We start from the raw sequence: 16,702 nt of genomic DNA on the forward strand, positions 1-16,702 counted from the left end.
GTGGATCCTGAGAAACTTAACAGAAACCCATGGGGGAGGGGAAGGAAAAAAAAAGAGGTTAGAGTGGAAGAGAGCCAAAGCATAAGAGACTCTTAAAAACTGAGAACAAACTGAGGGTTGATGGAGGGAGGGAGGGAGGGGAGGGTGGGTGATGGGTATTGAGGAGGGCAGCTTTTGGGATGAGCACTGGGTGTTGTATGGAAACCAATTTGACAATAAACTTCATATATTGAAAAAAAAAAATATTTTCTTTAAATTCTTCTTTGAGAGCAGGTAATGGCAGCTGTCAGTCTTGTTCCTAATTGCATATATAGGGCCTAGCACCTGGGCCCTGGATAGATGCTCAATATATATTTATTGGATTCAACACTTCTATTTTTTTTTACATGTCCTAGTGTATAGGTTACTCCTCAGTTTCCATATTGCCATGTCTTTGGATATTTAAGAGTTAGAAAACCTGCCAGTCTAACTGCCTTGATCTCTCTTTCCTTTAACCAGTTGACCCTCCTTTAGAACTTAAACACTGCTGTCTCATTTGAAGCAACTCTGTATCACCTCTCTCCTTTGGGTTTTTCCAGCAGAACCAAGTCCATATGTGCTATCCTTTCCCACTCATGCCAGGACTGGTGGAAGCAGCAACCTTGATGAGGGAGGCTATGCTATTGTGTGTTGGCAGGAGATGCTCAATCAGCTGACTCCCTAAACATCTGGAGAAGCAAGTAGCATGTTTATTGGTATTTTGAAACAAAGAAAAAAGAAAGAAAGAAAGAGTAAAAGAAAGAAAGAAAGAAAGAAAGAAAGAAAGAAAGAAAGAAAGAAAGAGAGAGAGAGAGAGAAAGAAAGAAAGAAAGAAAGAAAGAAAGAAAGAAAGAAAAAGAAAGAACGAACAAAGGAGGGAAGGAAGGAAATGAAGCCTGGCGATGTTGAGTGCTAAGCCTGAGGGTCACTTTGAAACTTAGAAGCAGAATCACTAGAACTCAGGTTTCCTGAAACAGGAAACATCATATCATGGAGATTCAAATAGAATCTTGGCTCTGCCATGCTGTGTGACCTCAACTGCTTAGCAGTTCTGAAATAAGAATTCATTAGAAAACAATTTCAAATCAAAATAATTCTATTTCAGTTTAAACAAAAATATTGCTGAAATAATCATGCATACATAAGAAAGAAGACCAACTCATGTACATTATGCTATAGTTTACGTTGACGGAAAGATAAAGCCCTAAAGAGAAATTACTTTCAGAATATATTGTCCAAATTATTTTTTGAACGTAAGCAGCAAGTGCTCTAAAAGTTTCTTTGGCAAAGACTGAATGTCAAAACCAGTAAGACATAAATATGCAAAGATTTCTAGTCTTAGAAGTTTTAAATGGTTTTTGCAACACAGTAGAACTGGGTGCTGAGGAAACCATAGAGATCTTGTAGTTCAGTGAATTTCATTTTACAGAAAAGGAAGCCAGGTGAAGAGAGGTTAAATGACTGCCTAGTTAAGGACACAGCCAGGATGTAATTCCAGGTTCCTGACTAACAGTCCTCGACTGCATGACACCAAGCTATCTTTGATGTTTGTTTGTTTGTCTACTTTTTGAAAGAGTGTGTGCTCTTTCACTAGTCACAGCGGCACCATCGTCTGCTTCCTACCTGTTCCTGGGACTGGTTAAACTGCTGCATCAGTTGTGTTTGTGCCAGCATTACTCTATCTAGCTCATCTGACTTCAGCTTCATTTCCTTCCTCAAGTCCTCTGAAATGGAATCGTTACTGTCAGTTTCTTTCTTCAGGCGGGCTTCAAATTCTGCAACCAAATTTTTAAGGTTTTCAATTTCTTTCTCCTTTGATTCAGAATCTTCAGTATGTCGGATACAAGATTCATGGAGTTTTTCTTCAAGGGTGGCCACTTCCAGCTTTAGATCTCTAGTAGCACTTGCGATTAAATCAGATATCTGTAAGATAAATCTTGTATTAGTTTGTAGGCAATATCTCTAGGCAACCAAAGAGTCCTTATGGCTTTAGGAGGTTTATTCTAAATAATCAGTGTGCTCTTCTTATCAAATGAAAACAAATCCTATGACACTATGTAGGCCTCCAAAATTTTCTTTTTAAAAGTTAAGACTAAAACCTATTTTTACCACCTTAAATGGAATTGCATTAATCACTTGGGCATCCTTGGAAATATATAAATCTTTGTGTCCAGATTGAGCTACCAAGGACAGCTCAAGTCTTGATCCACGTACCTGTCTGGATTCAGTGTAGGGTGGCTTTGGGACCTAGAAATGCCTGATGTTTGGAGATGCACATAGAGGAGCACCACAGTTTTATTCTATTCATGCTATAATTATAGTAAGTTTTGTTTTGACATATATTTTTTCTTTCTTATATATGATGACTGGAGATGCCCTCAGGTACTATACCTCTAGATCAACAATGCCCAGTAGAACTCTCTGTGATGACAGAAATAGTCTGTGATGTCCAATATGGTAGCCACTAGCCACCTGTACCTACTGACAGTAGTATGTCAGTAAATGTTTAGCAACTGATGCACACACACACAAAAAGCCAGATTTGTATCTAGTCTCCATGTAGACTCCGTGTGGACTGGGTGTAAATACTCTCACCACGGCCAATTCCAAGGTACCAAGGTGACATAACCAATTGCTGAGTTGGGAAGAGAGGCCAACAAAAGGCTCTGGCTTGCCAGTACTGGCTAGTGAGCATTTAAAATGTGGCTAATGTGGTTGAGGAACTGAACTTTAAATTTAAATTTTAATTACTTGAAATTTAAGTAGCCACATATGGCTAACATATTAGATTGTACAGCTCTAGAGAATACCAGAATGCTTTGCAAATATACTATCTCTCAGGTGGTACTTCTAGATAAAGAGATGAGAGAATGAGAGATAAAGAGAGAAGATGAGAAGCTTTTCCTTAGAGTCATGAAAGTCTTTAGAAGGGAAAAGACTGCTTGTTTTCTTTCTCCTTAAAAAACAAAGAACAGAAAACAAACCAGGAAGAGCAAAGTTGCTTCTGATGAAACATATCCTTATTATTTGTGCTACAGATATTGTCCCATTATAAATATTAGTACAACAAGAAACCAGTCCATGAAGAATCTGGAAAACATTCATAGACCAAAGTTCCAAGGATTCTATGAACTATTATTTATGAGTAATGCATCCAAAATTTGTTTCAAATGTTAAATTTACATTAAGAATAACTTTTGCAAGAAATCTATTCACACTTAGTAACTTGAAAAATTAAATTAATATTCCATTATATTCAATTAATCCAGGAAGGAAGAGGATCATTGCTAGGTCTGAGCAGTCGTTTCCATCATCCAAAGGAGAGCTGACACTGAAATAGAGCAGGTTATCTTTGGGACAGGAGACTCACAAAGCCACAAATATGTTTTGATTTTTTCAAAACGGGAGTCAGCATTTACAAATCAAGAGAATTCAATTAGAAAATCTGGATTTATGACTTCTTTTAAAAAACTATAACTCTTGGCAAGTTGGGGCCTGCCTTAATAGGCTTCTTCTGGAAGAAAACTAGTATAGGAGAGGTAGAAACTTGGGTGAGCTGACATTCTAAGCTTTCAGCTATCAGCTTGGAATCTCTCAAGTGTACCATTGTCCCAACAGGATTTCACTTACAAAACACAAATTCAAAGATAAAGTTATTAAGAGTTTCAAGACAACATTTGGAGAGCATTAAACCCAAGAGGTATGAGGCATTTCTGACTGTGGGCCCTGTGACACTGGACTTGTCATATACTCACATTGCTGGCCCTGCCTATTGTTCACAGTGCTCTTGAAAAGGCTGTACCATATCTCCTGTTCACTGAAGTAGAGGCCATTAAGTCTCATTTGATGCCTAATCTACACAGACTGTTAATGAGTTTATTCAAAGTATGGTTTCCCCACTGGGTCTTGGTTAATATACACACACATATACATACACACAAACACATACGTATATACACAAACACATGTATATATATATGGTGTTCAGGTCTTATAATAACAGGACAACCTTAACAAAACCTTAAATTATGTTTAGGGGGCACCTGGCTGGCTCAGTCAGAAAAGATGCTACTCTTGATCTGAGATTATGAGTTCAAGCACCACACTAGGTGTAGAGGTTACTTAAAAACAAAATCTTCAAAAAAATTATGTTTAGCACATACTGTTTCAGAAATTATGGAGGTAGATTACATTTTTAAATATTTCCCTTCATTCAAAATGTCTAGAATTGAAAATATTTGCAATTAAAGGAGATAGGCTTTAGTTGTTGGGAAAATATTAATTACGTAAAACATCTTATCATTTAATGTTGGATATTTGAAGTGCTGGAATATTTAGTCATGCTAATTATTAGTTATAAATTTATGCTGCCTAAAAAATAAGTTTATTGTATGCTGATATGATTTATTTCAGCTACTTATTCTGGAAAATAGCCAAACCATTCTACCCATGTAGCTAAAACCAAGGCACAGTGACTATGAGGAAAGCTACTTGAGTTATAAATATTGTACAGTGTTCTTACAAGGAAATAACCAACATCTATAGCTTGAAACCCATTAAATAATAATGAACATCATAATGACAGACCTTCATTTTTAGTTCCTCTTGTTCTTTCTTATATTTACAGATTATTTCTTGATGTTTTTCCTTTTCAATATCAAGTTCCAGTTTAGCTTCTGCTTTAAAAAGCAGAGCTTGCTCCTCAAACTCAACTAAATGCTGGGCTCTTTCCTTGGCAAGTTCAGCTTCAATCTAGAAAATAGTATTTACCACACATTTAAAACCATTTGACCTTAAGATAAGGAAATTAAGCTTATTTTCAGACTTTAATTAAAAATTTTTAATTCTAATATTAATTATTTTATTAATTGAATTTTTTAATTCTAATATTTAAAAAGAATCTGACTCAGAACTTAACCCAGAAAAAAAATGACCTTGGGTCAAATATTTCAAGATCTTCTAAGACCTTCTAAGCTTTTAAAATGAGTAGAGAAGTTAAAACAATATATTCTGACAGTTTTCAGAAATACTAAAGCTTAGTGTTCTGTACCTTTGTATTATAAACCCAGTCCTTGCCAGAAACCCTATAAGAAAAAAATAAAAATATTTTGAGCCCTTTAGACTGAGGTCTACTGAAAGCTCAGAGGAGATATAAAATAGAAATGTTGAGTTTTTAAATGATCTTTTCTTGATGAGACCCCAGAAAGTTCTGGAGTCACAGATTATCATTTTAATGTGACTGAGGCCAGAAGGATGATTAAGGTAAAACACAGTCAAGTCAGTGATGCCTGTATCCATATTGGACCCAGATAGAACCATAGCACTGGAAGGGACCGTAGAAATCCCCTGGTTCCATTTCTCAAGCTTCCATGAATTGTGGAAAGAATCAGCAAGGGTTTTGGATTCAGATGGAACTGAGTTTAAATCCTGGCTCTAAACCCTTGGCTCTGCCACTTTCTAGCTGTATAATCTTAAATTGTGACTGTAACCTCTCCTGGTGGAGTTACAACCAGTTCCCTTGGGAATCATTATGAAGATTAAATGGGACAAAACATCTGTGTAAAGTTCTAGCATGAGCAGGGATTAAATAGTCAGTGAAGATTACTCCTGTGCTGTGACCCTTCAATCTCTATCACAGAATCTACACTAACCATTGTCTGCTCTGTGCCTCAACACCCCTAGAAACCATAACTCACTCCTTCCCAGCAAGCATTTCCATTTTCAGACAGCACTAAGCATTAGGCAGTTTTTCCTTTAGTTGAGCCAACATCTCTCTCCCTGTGGTTTTTAACCATTGGTTTTGGCTCTGCCTACTGGAGCAAGAGAGAGAACAAACCTATGAGTACTGGAGTCATTCTGGCCTAGTCGTTCATCTAGTGAGATTAGAGAATCCCAGTGACAGGCTGGCTCTAGATTTACATTGTGCCATGATTATAAGTTCTTAGAAGGAGTAAATGCCAGATAACTTAGGAGAAAAACTGTCAAATCTGACTTACTGTGACTCTGTGATTCAGACCACTATACAAGGAAGACAGAGGTCAACATGAATTTCTCAGGGAAATACTGAAACCCGGGTACCAGGAAACAGAAAATTTGCTAAGAAAGTTAACAGAAAGTCCTTTAAATTAAATAAAATGCAGATAGAAGACTAGCCCCAGTGTGGGGTCAGTTGAGTTTATTGCACTGGTTAGAGGGCTGAGCATTTCCTTTAAGGAAAAACAATTATGTTTATACTCAATGCAAGGAGTTATTCTGGTTCTCTCAAAGTAAGTTTGTGGGTTGTTTGGGGAAAAGGATGCTAAGGATCATTTAGTAACGTGATAGAATTGCTCATTTGTGTTGTGTTCACACTTCTAAAGACAAGGAAAGCCTCAGAGTCTCTCAAAAAAAGAACAGATGTTTTTCTGAATTCCAGGTACTTACATCCACCTGCCTCCTGCTAGCCAATATCTCAATGAGATATACCAGAGGTGTCTCAGATAAACTGAAGCAGAAACCTTTTTTTTTCATATATGAAATTTATTCTCAAATTGGTTTCCATACAACACCCAGTGCTCATCCCAAAAGATGCCCTCTTCAATACCCATCACCTACCTCCCCCCCACCCCCATCAACCCTCAGTTTGTTCTCAGTTTTTAAGAGTCTCTTATGCTTTGTCTCTCTCCCACTCTAACCTCTTTTATTTTTCCTTCCCCTCCCCCATGGGTTTCTGTTAAGTTTCTCAGGATCCACATAAGAGTGAAACCATATGGTATCTGTCTTTCTCTGTATGGCTTATTTCACTTAGCATCACACTCTCCAGTTCCATCCACGTTGCTACAAAGGCCATCTGAAGCAGAAACCTTCATACAACTATCTCCCCCTGCCCCCGTTTCTTCCCCAGTCCGAACACAGTAACCACAATCCATCTAGTTATTCAGGTCAGTAACTGGGGCATCATTTTTATCTTTCACACCTAACTCGACACCAAGTCCTATTCACCTCCAAAAGATGCCTTGAATTCATTCATTTCTTTTCATTTCCACTCCCGACGCTCTAGTCCTGGCCACTATCACCTCTTCGCTGGCTTCCTTACTGCCACTCCTGCCTCTCTCCAATCTATGACACACACAGCAGGGTGTTCTTTACAAACTATAAACTGGATTATTTTATTCCCTTTTAGTGGTTTCTCAATGCATTACTATAAAATCAAAACTCCTATACATGATTTTTCCACTGGGCCACCACCAGCCCATGCAACACTTTTTTGTGAATTGACAAAGCACCCCTTCCTCAGAGGAACACAACCTCATGCTGAGCAGAGCACTTGGTGAGCAGAGCACTGGCTGGATTCCAGCTCTCTTCTCTCCCTTGGCCCGTACTACTGTGCTGGGCACAAGGCAAACACTGTTTATGGCAGCCCTGAACTTCTCCAACCTGACTTTCACTTTCCCCATTTGATCACAGCCCCGTGCTCCAACCATGTTGGAATAGATGAGTCAAGAGCACATGAAAGGAGGATATCAAGTGCAAAACATTTGAAAAACTCGCAAGGTGTAACTTTAAGAGTTAATAGCTCACAAGATGCCTTGATACTATTAAAAAAAAAAAACAACTAAATAAACACGTTTTGAGAAGCTGAAGAAAAATGTGTGCCAAGGTACTAAAATAGCAAGTGTTCAAAAAATTCCTTGTGTGGCTAACTGGTAGAGTTGAATTGTTATTTTAGGACAAAAAGACATCTTTCATAATAAGGACTGATTGCTCAAATTAAGAGAACAAAAAGATATCCAGACTAGGTGGGACAGGACAAACTATGAATTAGATGACAGAAAGACTTTAGAAGGACTTTTAAAAAAAATATTTAAATTAATTATGGGAAAGAGGTCATTTAGGAAACCAGTAGAGTCCCTTGATGAAGATGGAGCATTAAGTACTCAGGGAAGAAAAGAAGGCAGCTGGTGGACTGAATGAGTAGAATGTTCTGTTCTGAGGCAGGTAGCAGGGAGATCTTCTTGCTCCTGAACTATTCCTTGGAATGAATACTTATAGGTAAAGAGAAAGAGAGAGAGAGGGAGAGAGAAAGGAAGAAGGGAAAGAAAGAGCATGAAGATAGAAGAGAGCAGAGTGATTTTACTATCACTGATTTGATTTTTAGTTTGCACAACCAGAGAAAGAGAAGCACAGTGACGAGCTTCAGGAGGGATTTCTAAACGTTTAAGGAAGCTTCAAGGCCATCTGAAAGTTTTGACACTGTAGCATAGAGAGATGATACTATTGGTTCCTTCATAATCTGAATAGTTTGAACAAAATGAGAAGCCCACAAACACAAGGATTTTCTTAAGCCAGTATATTGTCATTGAGAAGATGAATTCATGCCAAATTATCACATTTATATTTTTTACATATTGATAGAAGCTGTTTAAAATATCCTAGATGAGAGGTGCCTGGGTGGCTCAGTCGGTTGAGTGTCAGACTTCAGCTCAGGTCATGATCTCACTGTGCCTGAGTTCAGGCCCCACGTCAGGCTTTGTGCTGACAGCTCAGAGCCTGGAGCCTGTTTCAGATTCTGTGTCTTCCTCTCACTCTGCCCTCTCCCCACTCATGCTCTATCTCTGTCTCTCTTTCTCTCTCTCTCTCTCTCAAAAATAATAAGCATTAAAAAAATTAAAATATCCTAGATGAAAATAAATAAATAAATAAATAAATAAATAAATAAATAAAATCTCTTAGATGAAAGAACTTATGCTTATACAAAATAAATGAATTTGGTGATGGTGCTTATATAAAATACAAACTACTTTATATAATAACTAATAGTAATTTTCATAATCACGGGGAAATTCTGATTTCTAAAATAATAGCACTGCTGGGGATTCACTCAAGGGATACAGGAGTGCTGATGTGTAGGGGCACTTGCACCCCAATGTTTACAGCAACACTTTCAACAATAGCCAAATTATGGGAAGAGCCTAAATGTCCATCAACTTATGAATGGATAAAGAAGATGTGGTTTATATATACAATGGAATACTACTTGGCAATGAGATCTGGCCATTTGTAGCAACATGGATGGAACTGGAGAGTATTATGCTAAGTGAAATAAGTCAGTCAGAGAAAGACAGATACCATATGTTTTCACTCATATGTGGATCCTGAGAAAATTAACAGAAGGCCAGAGGGGGAGGGGAAGGGGGGAAAAAAAAGTTACAGAGAGGGAAGGAGGCAAACCATAGGAGACTCTTAAATACTGAGAACAAACTGAGGGTTGATGGGGGTGGGGGAGAGGGGAAAGTGGGTGATGGGCATTGAGGAGGGCACCTGTTGGGATGAGCACTGGGTGTTGTATGGAAACCAATTTGACAATAAATTATATAAAAAAATAAAATAAAACAAAAGCATGAGTAATATATGAACTCAAGAGTTACACAAAGAAAATAAATTGCTATCTGTGTACACATTACAGGTTTGAGTTTTTCTGCTTTTTATTTATCCATATCCCCCGTTAGCTCAAACTCTGTCTCCTTGGTGAAGGCTTCCTGATGATTCCAGGGGCTTCCCGATGATTCCATTCTGAGTATGTTGTTTTTAAATTCCTTTTGTATTTGTGTTGATATGTATTATTAGTATAACACCTGTGTCTAATACTGATGTTCAAAATACCATCTTTTCACTATTTTCCAAGTGAGTTACTTGTGGTTGATTCTGAGATAATTTTCCGTCAATGGAGCCAAATAGCATATTGTAACATAATCACTCATTACTGACAATCCCTATAAAAGCAAGGGAATTTCAGATGCCAAAGTAGAAATTAGGTCATTTGTTTATATTTGATGTATCTACATAATTTTTAAAAATATATCTCCTATAAATAAATTTTACTGTGTTCCAAAAGTTAAAACAAATGCTGGTTGAAAACTAATAATTCATTATTTATGAACTGACTACTGAATAAATATATTGTAAAAGTAGATGATTATTCAAATACCCAGACTTTGCAGTAAAAAAACAATGCTAAGGAATAGAATATATATTGAAGCCCTGTCAGAAACTGTAAACTCAGGATGAAAGGAGGGAATATTCTCTTAGCACCAATACAAGGTAGGAAGGCTACTTATATTAGCTCATTTAATTCTTGCAACATATAATAATAATAACATAATAATTATTATTCCCACTATCTAGATTACAAAATAGATTCAGAGAGGTTAAGAACCATCACCAAGATCATAGAGTTACTACAAAGGTGGAGAGGTATGCACACTTATTTATTTCTGGTAGACCCCATGGTTCAGCATGTTTTGTTTTTCCATGTAGCCTGTCTCCCCACACATCTACATAGCGTAGTGATAAAGGGAATGGACTTGGTATTTATTTAGTTTTGAAATATTTGGTGATCTTTCCAGATAACTTTTTGTTAATAAATTCTAATTTAATTCCACTGTGGTCAGAAAAAATACTTTGTATGTTTTGAATCTTTTTAAAGTTACTGAGAGTTATTTATGCTCCAGAATATGATCTATTTTAATAAATGCCCTATGTGCACTGGAGAAGAATATGTATTCTGTTGTTAAGTGGAGAATTTTATAAAAATCAATTAGGTCATGTTTATTAAAAGTGTTGTTCAATATATCTCTTAAAAATAAATAATTATAAAAATTATTATACTATTTTACATACTATATATCTTTACTAATTTTCTAGATATTTTTATATCAATTATTATTGAGAGAGGGCTATCATTGACATCTCTTATCTAATTTTGGATTTGTCTATTTCTTCTTGCTGTTCTGTCAAATTTTTCTTAATTTTAAAATTAATTTAAAAATTATTAGGTGAATAAATATCTGGGATTATTATGTCCTCTTGGTGAACTGATGATCTGTTTAATAATATGAAATCAACTTCATAATCCCTGCTAATATTCAAAATATTCTAATATCTTTGCTTTGAAATTTACTTCATAAATATAATACATATATTTACATATATGTAATATACATAAATAAATATAAGCAGATACATAAATATAAACATAGTTCTAGCTTTCTTTTAATTTGTGTTAGCATATATTTTATTTGTGTTATGCATCCTTTATTTTAACTTACTTGTTAAGACATTTCTTTGTATTAAAGTGTATTTTGTTGGAGGGAAAATACAGTAGAGTCTTGCATTTTTATCAAACATGACAATCCTATCATGTAATGGGGATAGTTAGACCAGGGCTCTGCAAACTATGGCCCACTGACTAAATTCAGCCATGCCCATTCATTTGTATATTGTCTATGGCTGTTTTTAAGCAACAATGGGCAGAGTTGAGCGGTCGCAACAGACAGCCTATGCCCCACAAAGCAAAGATATTTATTAACCAGTCCTTTATAGAAAAAGTTTGCACCCAGTTTAGATGACTTACATTTAACTTGATTATTGATATGATTAGCTTTAAATCTATTTTGTTATATGCTATTTGGCCCATCTCATCTCTTTTCCTTTTCCTTTTTTTTTTTTTTTTTTTGTCTTCTTCTGACTTAAGGTTTTTTTTTTTTTTAATTCAATTTTATTTCCTTTGCTGGTTTGTTGGCTATAATTCTTTTTCTACTTCTGTGGTTGCTTTAGAATTTATAGAATACATCTTTAACTTAATGCAGTCTATCTTCTAGTGATTTATCATGTCATGTATTGAATTAAGAATCTCACAACAGTATACTTCCATTTTTCCCTTCTTAGACATTGTGTTATTTTTGTATATATGTTGCTTCTATGTGTTATAACTCTCACATAAGGTTGTTAATATTTTTGTTTCAAAGTTAATTATATTTTAAAGAAATTCATATAATTAAAAGACTCATATATTTATCCACATTAGAAGGTCCAATCTGCCATCAATACCGTTTCTGATATACTGCATTCTTTTGTGTGTATCCATATTTCCATGAGGTATAATTTTTCTTTTGACCAAAGGCCTTCTTTTAACATTTCTCATAGTGTGGGTGTGCTGGTGATATATTTGCTCAGCTTTTTCATTTCTGAAAGTCTATTTCATCCTCATATTTGAAAGATATTTTCACTTTGTTTGGAATTCTAGCAGCATGCACCCCCAGGCCCCTCATTCTTCCAGTACTTTCAATCCCACCTTCCTCTTGCTTATATTGTCTTTGATGAAAAAACTGCTGTAATCCTCACCTTTGTTCCTCTCTATATAATATGTCTATTATTCTCTGGTTGTTTTTAAGATTTTCTTTTTATCACTATTTTGAGCAATTAGATTATAATGTTCCTTGGTGTGCTTGAGGTTTATTGAGCTTCTTGCATGTGTGGGTTTATAGTTTTCATTAACTCTTAAATTTTTCAGCCATTATTTCTTCAAATATTTTTTCTGTCCTTTCTTCTCTTTCTTGTCCTTTGGGGATTCCAAATATGCATATATTAGTCCATTTAAATTTGTCTCATAGCTCCCTGATGTTCTTGTTTGTTTGTTTTGAGTTTTCAATTTTTGTTTCAATTGCTGTGTGTTCAATTTCACTAAACTTTTCTTTTGAAAGGTCTAATCTGATATTAATCCCATCTAGTGTACTTTTCATCTTAGATATTGTTCTTTTCATCTCTAGAGGTTCATTTTAGATCTTTTTTATATCTCCCATATCTCTACTTAACATGATCAATTTTTCCCCCAGATTTTGGACAAATGGAATCCTGTTATCATAACTGTTTTAATGTCTTTGTCTGCTAATTCTAATACCTGTGCCTTTCTAAGTCAGTTTTTATTAATTGATTTTTCTCTCATTATGAGTTACTCTCATTATGAGTTTTCCTGTTTTGTTTGTTTTGTTTTGTTTTGAATGGCAACTTTTGATTGAATGCCACGCATTGTAAATTTTACCTCATTAGATGCTGAATATTTCTGTATTCCTATGAATATTATTGAACTCTGTTGTGGGATGCAGTTAAGTTTATTGAAATCACCGTGAGTTTTTTAGTTCTTCCTTTGAAAATTGTTAGGCAGGATCAGCTCAGCATTTAGTCTAGGGCTAATTTTTCCTTACTGCTGATGCAAAACTCTTCTGAGAACTTTACCCAGTGCCCTATAAACTATAAGTTTTCCAGTCTGGCCATGTGTGAGCATTTGGTACTCCACTTTAGTCCCCTTTTCATGGGTCTTTCTCTGCCTTTGAGTAGTTTCCCCACACATATGCATTAACCATGCATATACTTTATGGGAACTCTTCGTAGATCTCCAGCATTATTTCTGTGTGCAGCTTTCCCCTGAGAACACTACCCTGTGAATTCTAGCCACCTTGATCTCTCAGGTCTCCTCAACTCGAAGAATCTGCCAAACTACCTAGATTCACACTTCCTGTATTGTGGCCTTAAATTTCTTTCAAGGAACGAAGTCTGGGCAATCACAGAATTCACCTCATTTGTCTCTCATCTATAAGAGTCATTGTTTGATATCTAGTGTCTTCAAACCATTGTTTTCTATCTTGTTCCCAATGGTTTACTTGTTTAGGAGGGAGGGTAAATCTGGTTCCTGCTAGTTCATATAAGTCAAATGCAGAAGTTTTTGCATTTTGTATTTAGCTCTCATCCCCCACCCTGCCCAGGTTTGTATTGGTTCTCATTTCCTGGCTATATAACCTTGGCAACTTACATAAATTCTCTGAGTCTTATTTTTTTCCATGTGCAAATGGGAATAATAATTTTATAATAATTAAAATTACATTTATGGAAAGCATTGAGCACCAGGCCTAGCATATAGTAAACACTCTAATTAATGGAGACTATTTTTATTATCCTGATTAAAGGTTTAAGTCATATGATATTTGCAGGCTATTCCAGATCTAAAATTTTATGATTTCATTAATTCAATTTTGAAAATTACACGGTATAATTTTAAAAATTAAAGTGTGCTCTCACTATTGTTTTTAGTCATATATTTATAACGCATAAATGAAAATTGATATTTTTACGACAAGCTCATCCGTGTACATTTTGTTATTTTATAAGCGATCCTTTTAAATTTCATTAATAGTACACAAAAACACATTAGGAATTATTCAGCCATTTGGCTCTTCTATTTGAAGAACTTGATATTTTTTTGGTTTGCCTCCTTTGATGCTGGAATCGCCTACTTCTTGAGGTAAACTACCCCCCTCCCTTGGGTTTTCACTATTAATCCAGTTGCTCAGCCAGGAGGTAAGGTTCTGTTTGTTTGTTTGTTTTAATATTGGGTTATATCAAGTTCTTATTCAAAACAGACGAGCCAAATGGCTGAATAATTCCTAATGTGTTTTAGTGTACTACGAATGAAATTTAAAAGGATAGCTTATAAAATAACAAAATGTACAGGGATGAACTTGTCATAAAATATTGGGTTTTAAACGCTTTATGTACTATTTAAAATGAGGTCAATGGTAATACAATTCTAAAATGTTCCTAAATGTGATGATATCTTAGTAATAATCTAAGAAAATATTTGGTTGGAATTTGTTTATTGCACTACAAAGTAATAGTCAATACATGACTATCACTTAATGTCAGCACTCTGGCTATAGGAAATTTCTTAATTACAAAAGTTTTAACTGAAAAGTAACAACACTGTTAACTTGGAACCAATTTTAAATGTTCACCATACACAATAATTTATTTTCTTCACATCAAAGAATACTTGAAATAAACAAAAATCTATGGCAATTGGTAAATATGCAGTTATTTTAAAATGTGCCATCTTTGTTGCATAGCAACTATTGATTCTATTATGTGCTTTTTACATACTCTAAAATAATTAAGCAGAGGCACAAATTGCTATCTACTCTTTTTGAATGCTAAAAGCACTTAAGTTATGAAGTTTATTCTAATATGTGTATTATATATTTGTAAAGGGAACATTTCATTCCTACACAAAGGCACAGTGACCCAAGAAAGAGATGACAGTGTCATAGCAGTGATTCTCCTTTCTCATGAGAGGACTTTTAGGGAACTTTTTATTCATAGTCTCAATAACTAACACAGCCAAGACCTAATTATTATTCCTTGGCTTTACTGGTCTGGATCTGGATTTACTGCCAAGCTAAATTATAAGATTTATTAATAAGAAGTCATGTCCTCTCAACAAAATGAAATGCCCATTTATATCATAGAAAATTATACATGCCAAAATATGTCTATGATACAATTAATTTATGAGAATGATATCATGGTCTCAGTAGGAACTTAGAAAATCTTACATAGGTTTATTTGCATCATCAAATTAACAGCATGAAGCAAGATCATAATACTTTTTTATATGATCAGATGCTAACACTAACTTGGTCTACTTGTGTTAGCACCTCATGGATAGGGTACAGTAAGAAGCAGTATAAGAAGAGATCATAAATGCAGAGACTTCTACAGTATATTGTATTTGAAAGTCCTTCAGGGGTGTGACCAAGGAGATAAAGAACTTCTATACAAGCAAAGGCTGGAAGTTTCACTCTATCGGTCTAAGAGGAGCTCAGGCATTTGAGGGAAGGGAAGAATCTGTGACTCTCTATTCACACTAATTCCGTCAGTGAAAGTTCTGCATCAAAAGATGAGATGTTTACAATATCTCTTCATACATACTGCCAAATTGCTCCCAAAGGGTTGCTGTAACTTTCAGCCCGTTGAACAGTGAGTATGAAAGATTACCTTACTAGACTTTGCCACAATGCCAAAACCGCTCTGTCAACTGGATGGGTAAAAAAATAATCTCTCATTGTTTTAATTTGCCTTTTTTGGATTGCTGGTTAGGTTGATCATCTTTTTTGTATTTTTAAACATGGGTTGGTAAGGATGGAGGAAGTGACTAAGAATAGCCAATTGAGTACCCCAAGACTAATAAAAATTCAAAAAATGTGGGCTTTAGGAGATGGAAAAGAAAAAGCCCATACTTCAAAATAAGAATGAGCCACTTAGAGCAACTGTTAGGCCATTCTTAAGTTTTAATTGTTGCCTCTATGGAGCTGTTGTTCTAGTGATCATTTCTCTTACAGCCTGAGTGTGCTATCCCTGAGGGACAAGGGAAGTGAGATTCATATGTAGAGGGCCAGTAATGCCTGTGTATGGCCAACTGAGTAAATATTGGAAATGAAAGTGAAAAATTTAGATCTCATCTGAGCCAGCAACGATATCTAAAGGGTCTAAGTTTGGTGGATGGTAGAGTGAAGAGTCCAGATGGAGATGTTAGTTTGAATGTAGTCACTGCTTATTGCTTGAGGTTACAAGTTATAGGGTCTGGTCACCAAGGAGAAGAATCTGATATAACCAAACAGGTTGTCGGGGCTTAAGTCAAGCAATCTGAATTTCAGTAGCTAGCTCTAGTACTAGATGCAAATTTATAATGGTATCAAAAAACCAAGGATGAAGGCTAGTGCTAGGGATAGGTATCAGTTGGGCAAGAGAAAGAGTTGGAAAGGCTTCAGGACATTGTTCAGGATAAGGTCCAGGGATCAATCAAGGAGTATCAGAAGTTTATGACAGGGAGATCATGGTTATAGTCTCAATGACTAGAGTTGTACATGGCCTGAGAAGATAGGGACCAACAATTTTTAGAATATTATTTGAATTCCTTAAAATTATTAAATACATATTTATTACTGAAACTTTGAAAAATTTAGAGAAGTCCAAAGCCAACAATCAATGCACTTTTCAATCCTCTAAGAGAAAATATTTTCCTTATAAAGAGTGA

At 35.4% G+C, this 16,702-nt stretch overlaps 1 protein-coding gene across 14 annotated transcripts in view; it reads right to left on the reverse strand.

Annotated features, from left to right (window-relative positions):
* LEKR1 (leucine, glutamate and lysine rich 1) overlaps nucleotides 1-16,702 on the reverse strand; it is a 220,770-nt gene that overhangs the window by 49,234 nt on the left and 154,834 nt on the right. For 13 of the 14 annotated variants that reach the window (XR_014135232.1, XR_014135233.1, XR_014135235.1 and 10 more), the window contains 2 exons: nucleotides 4,606-4,770; nucleotides 1,642-1,941 (listed from right to left, as the gene is read on the reverse strand). Coding sequence is in view for 10 of the 14 variants with exons in the window: in XM_081790119.1 (XP_081646245.1) it covers nucleotides 1,642-1,941; nucleotides 4,606-4,770 (465 nt within the window). In the remaining 4 variants the exon portion in view is untranslated. The remainder of the gene's footprint in view (nucleotides 1-1,641; nucleotides 1,942-4,605; nucleotides 4,771-16,702) is intronic. The other variant, XM_081790117.1, reaches the window with a different exon arrangement.

This window comes from Panthera onca, chromosome C2 (assembly GCF_046562875.1).
Source record: "Panthera onca isolate mPanOnc1 chromosome C2, mPanOnc1 haplotype 2, whole genome shotgun sequence".
In the NCBI taxonomy this organism is placed as follows: domain Eukaryota; kingdom Metazoa; phylum Chordata; class Mammalia; order Carnivora; family Felidae; genus Panthera; species Panthera onca.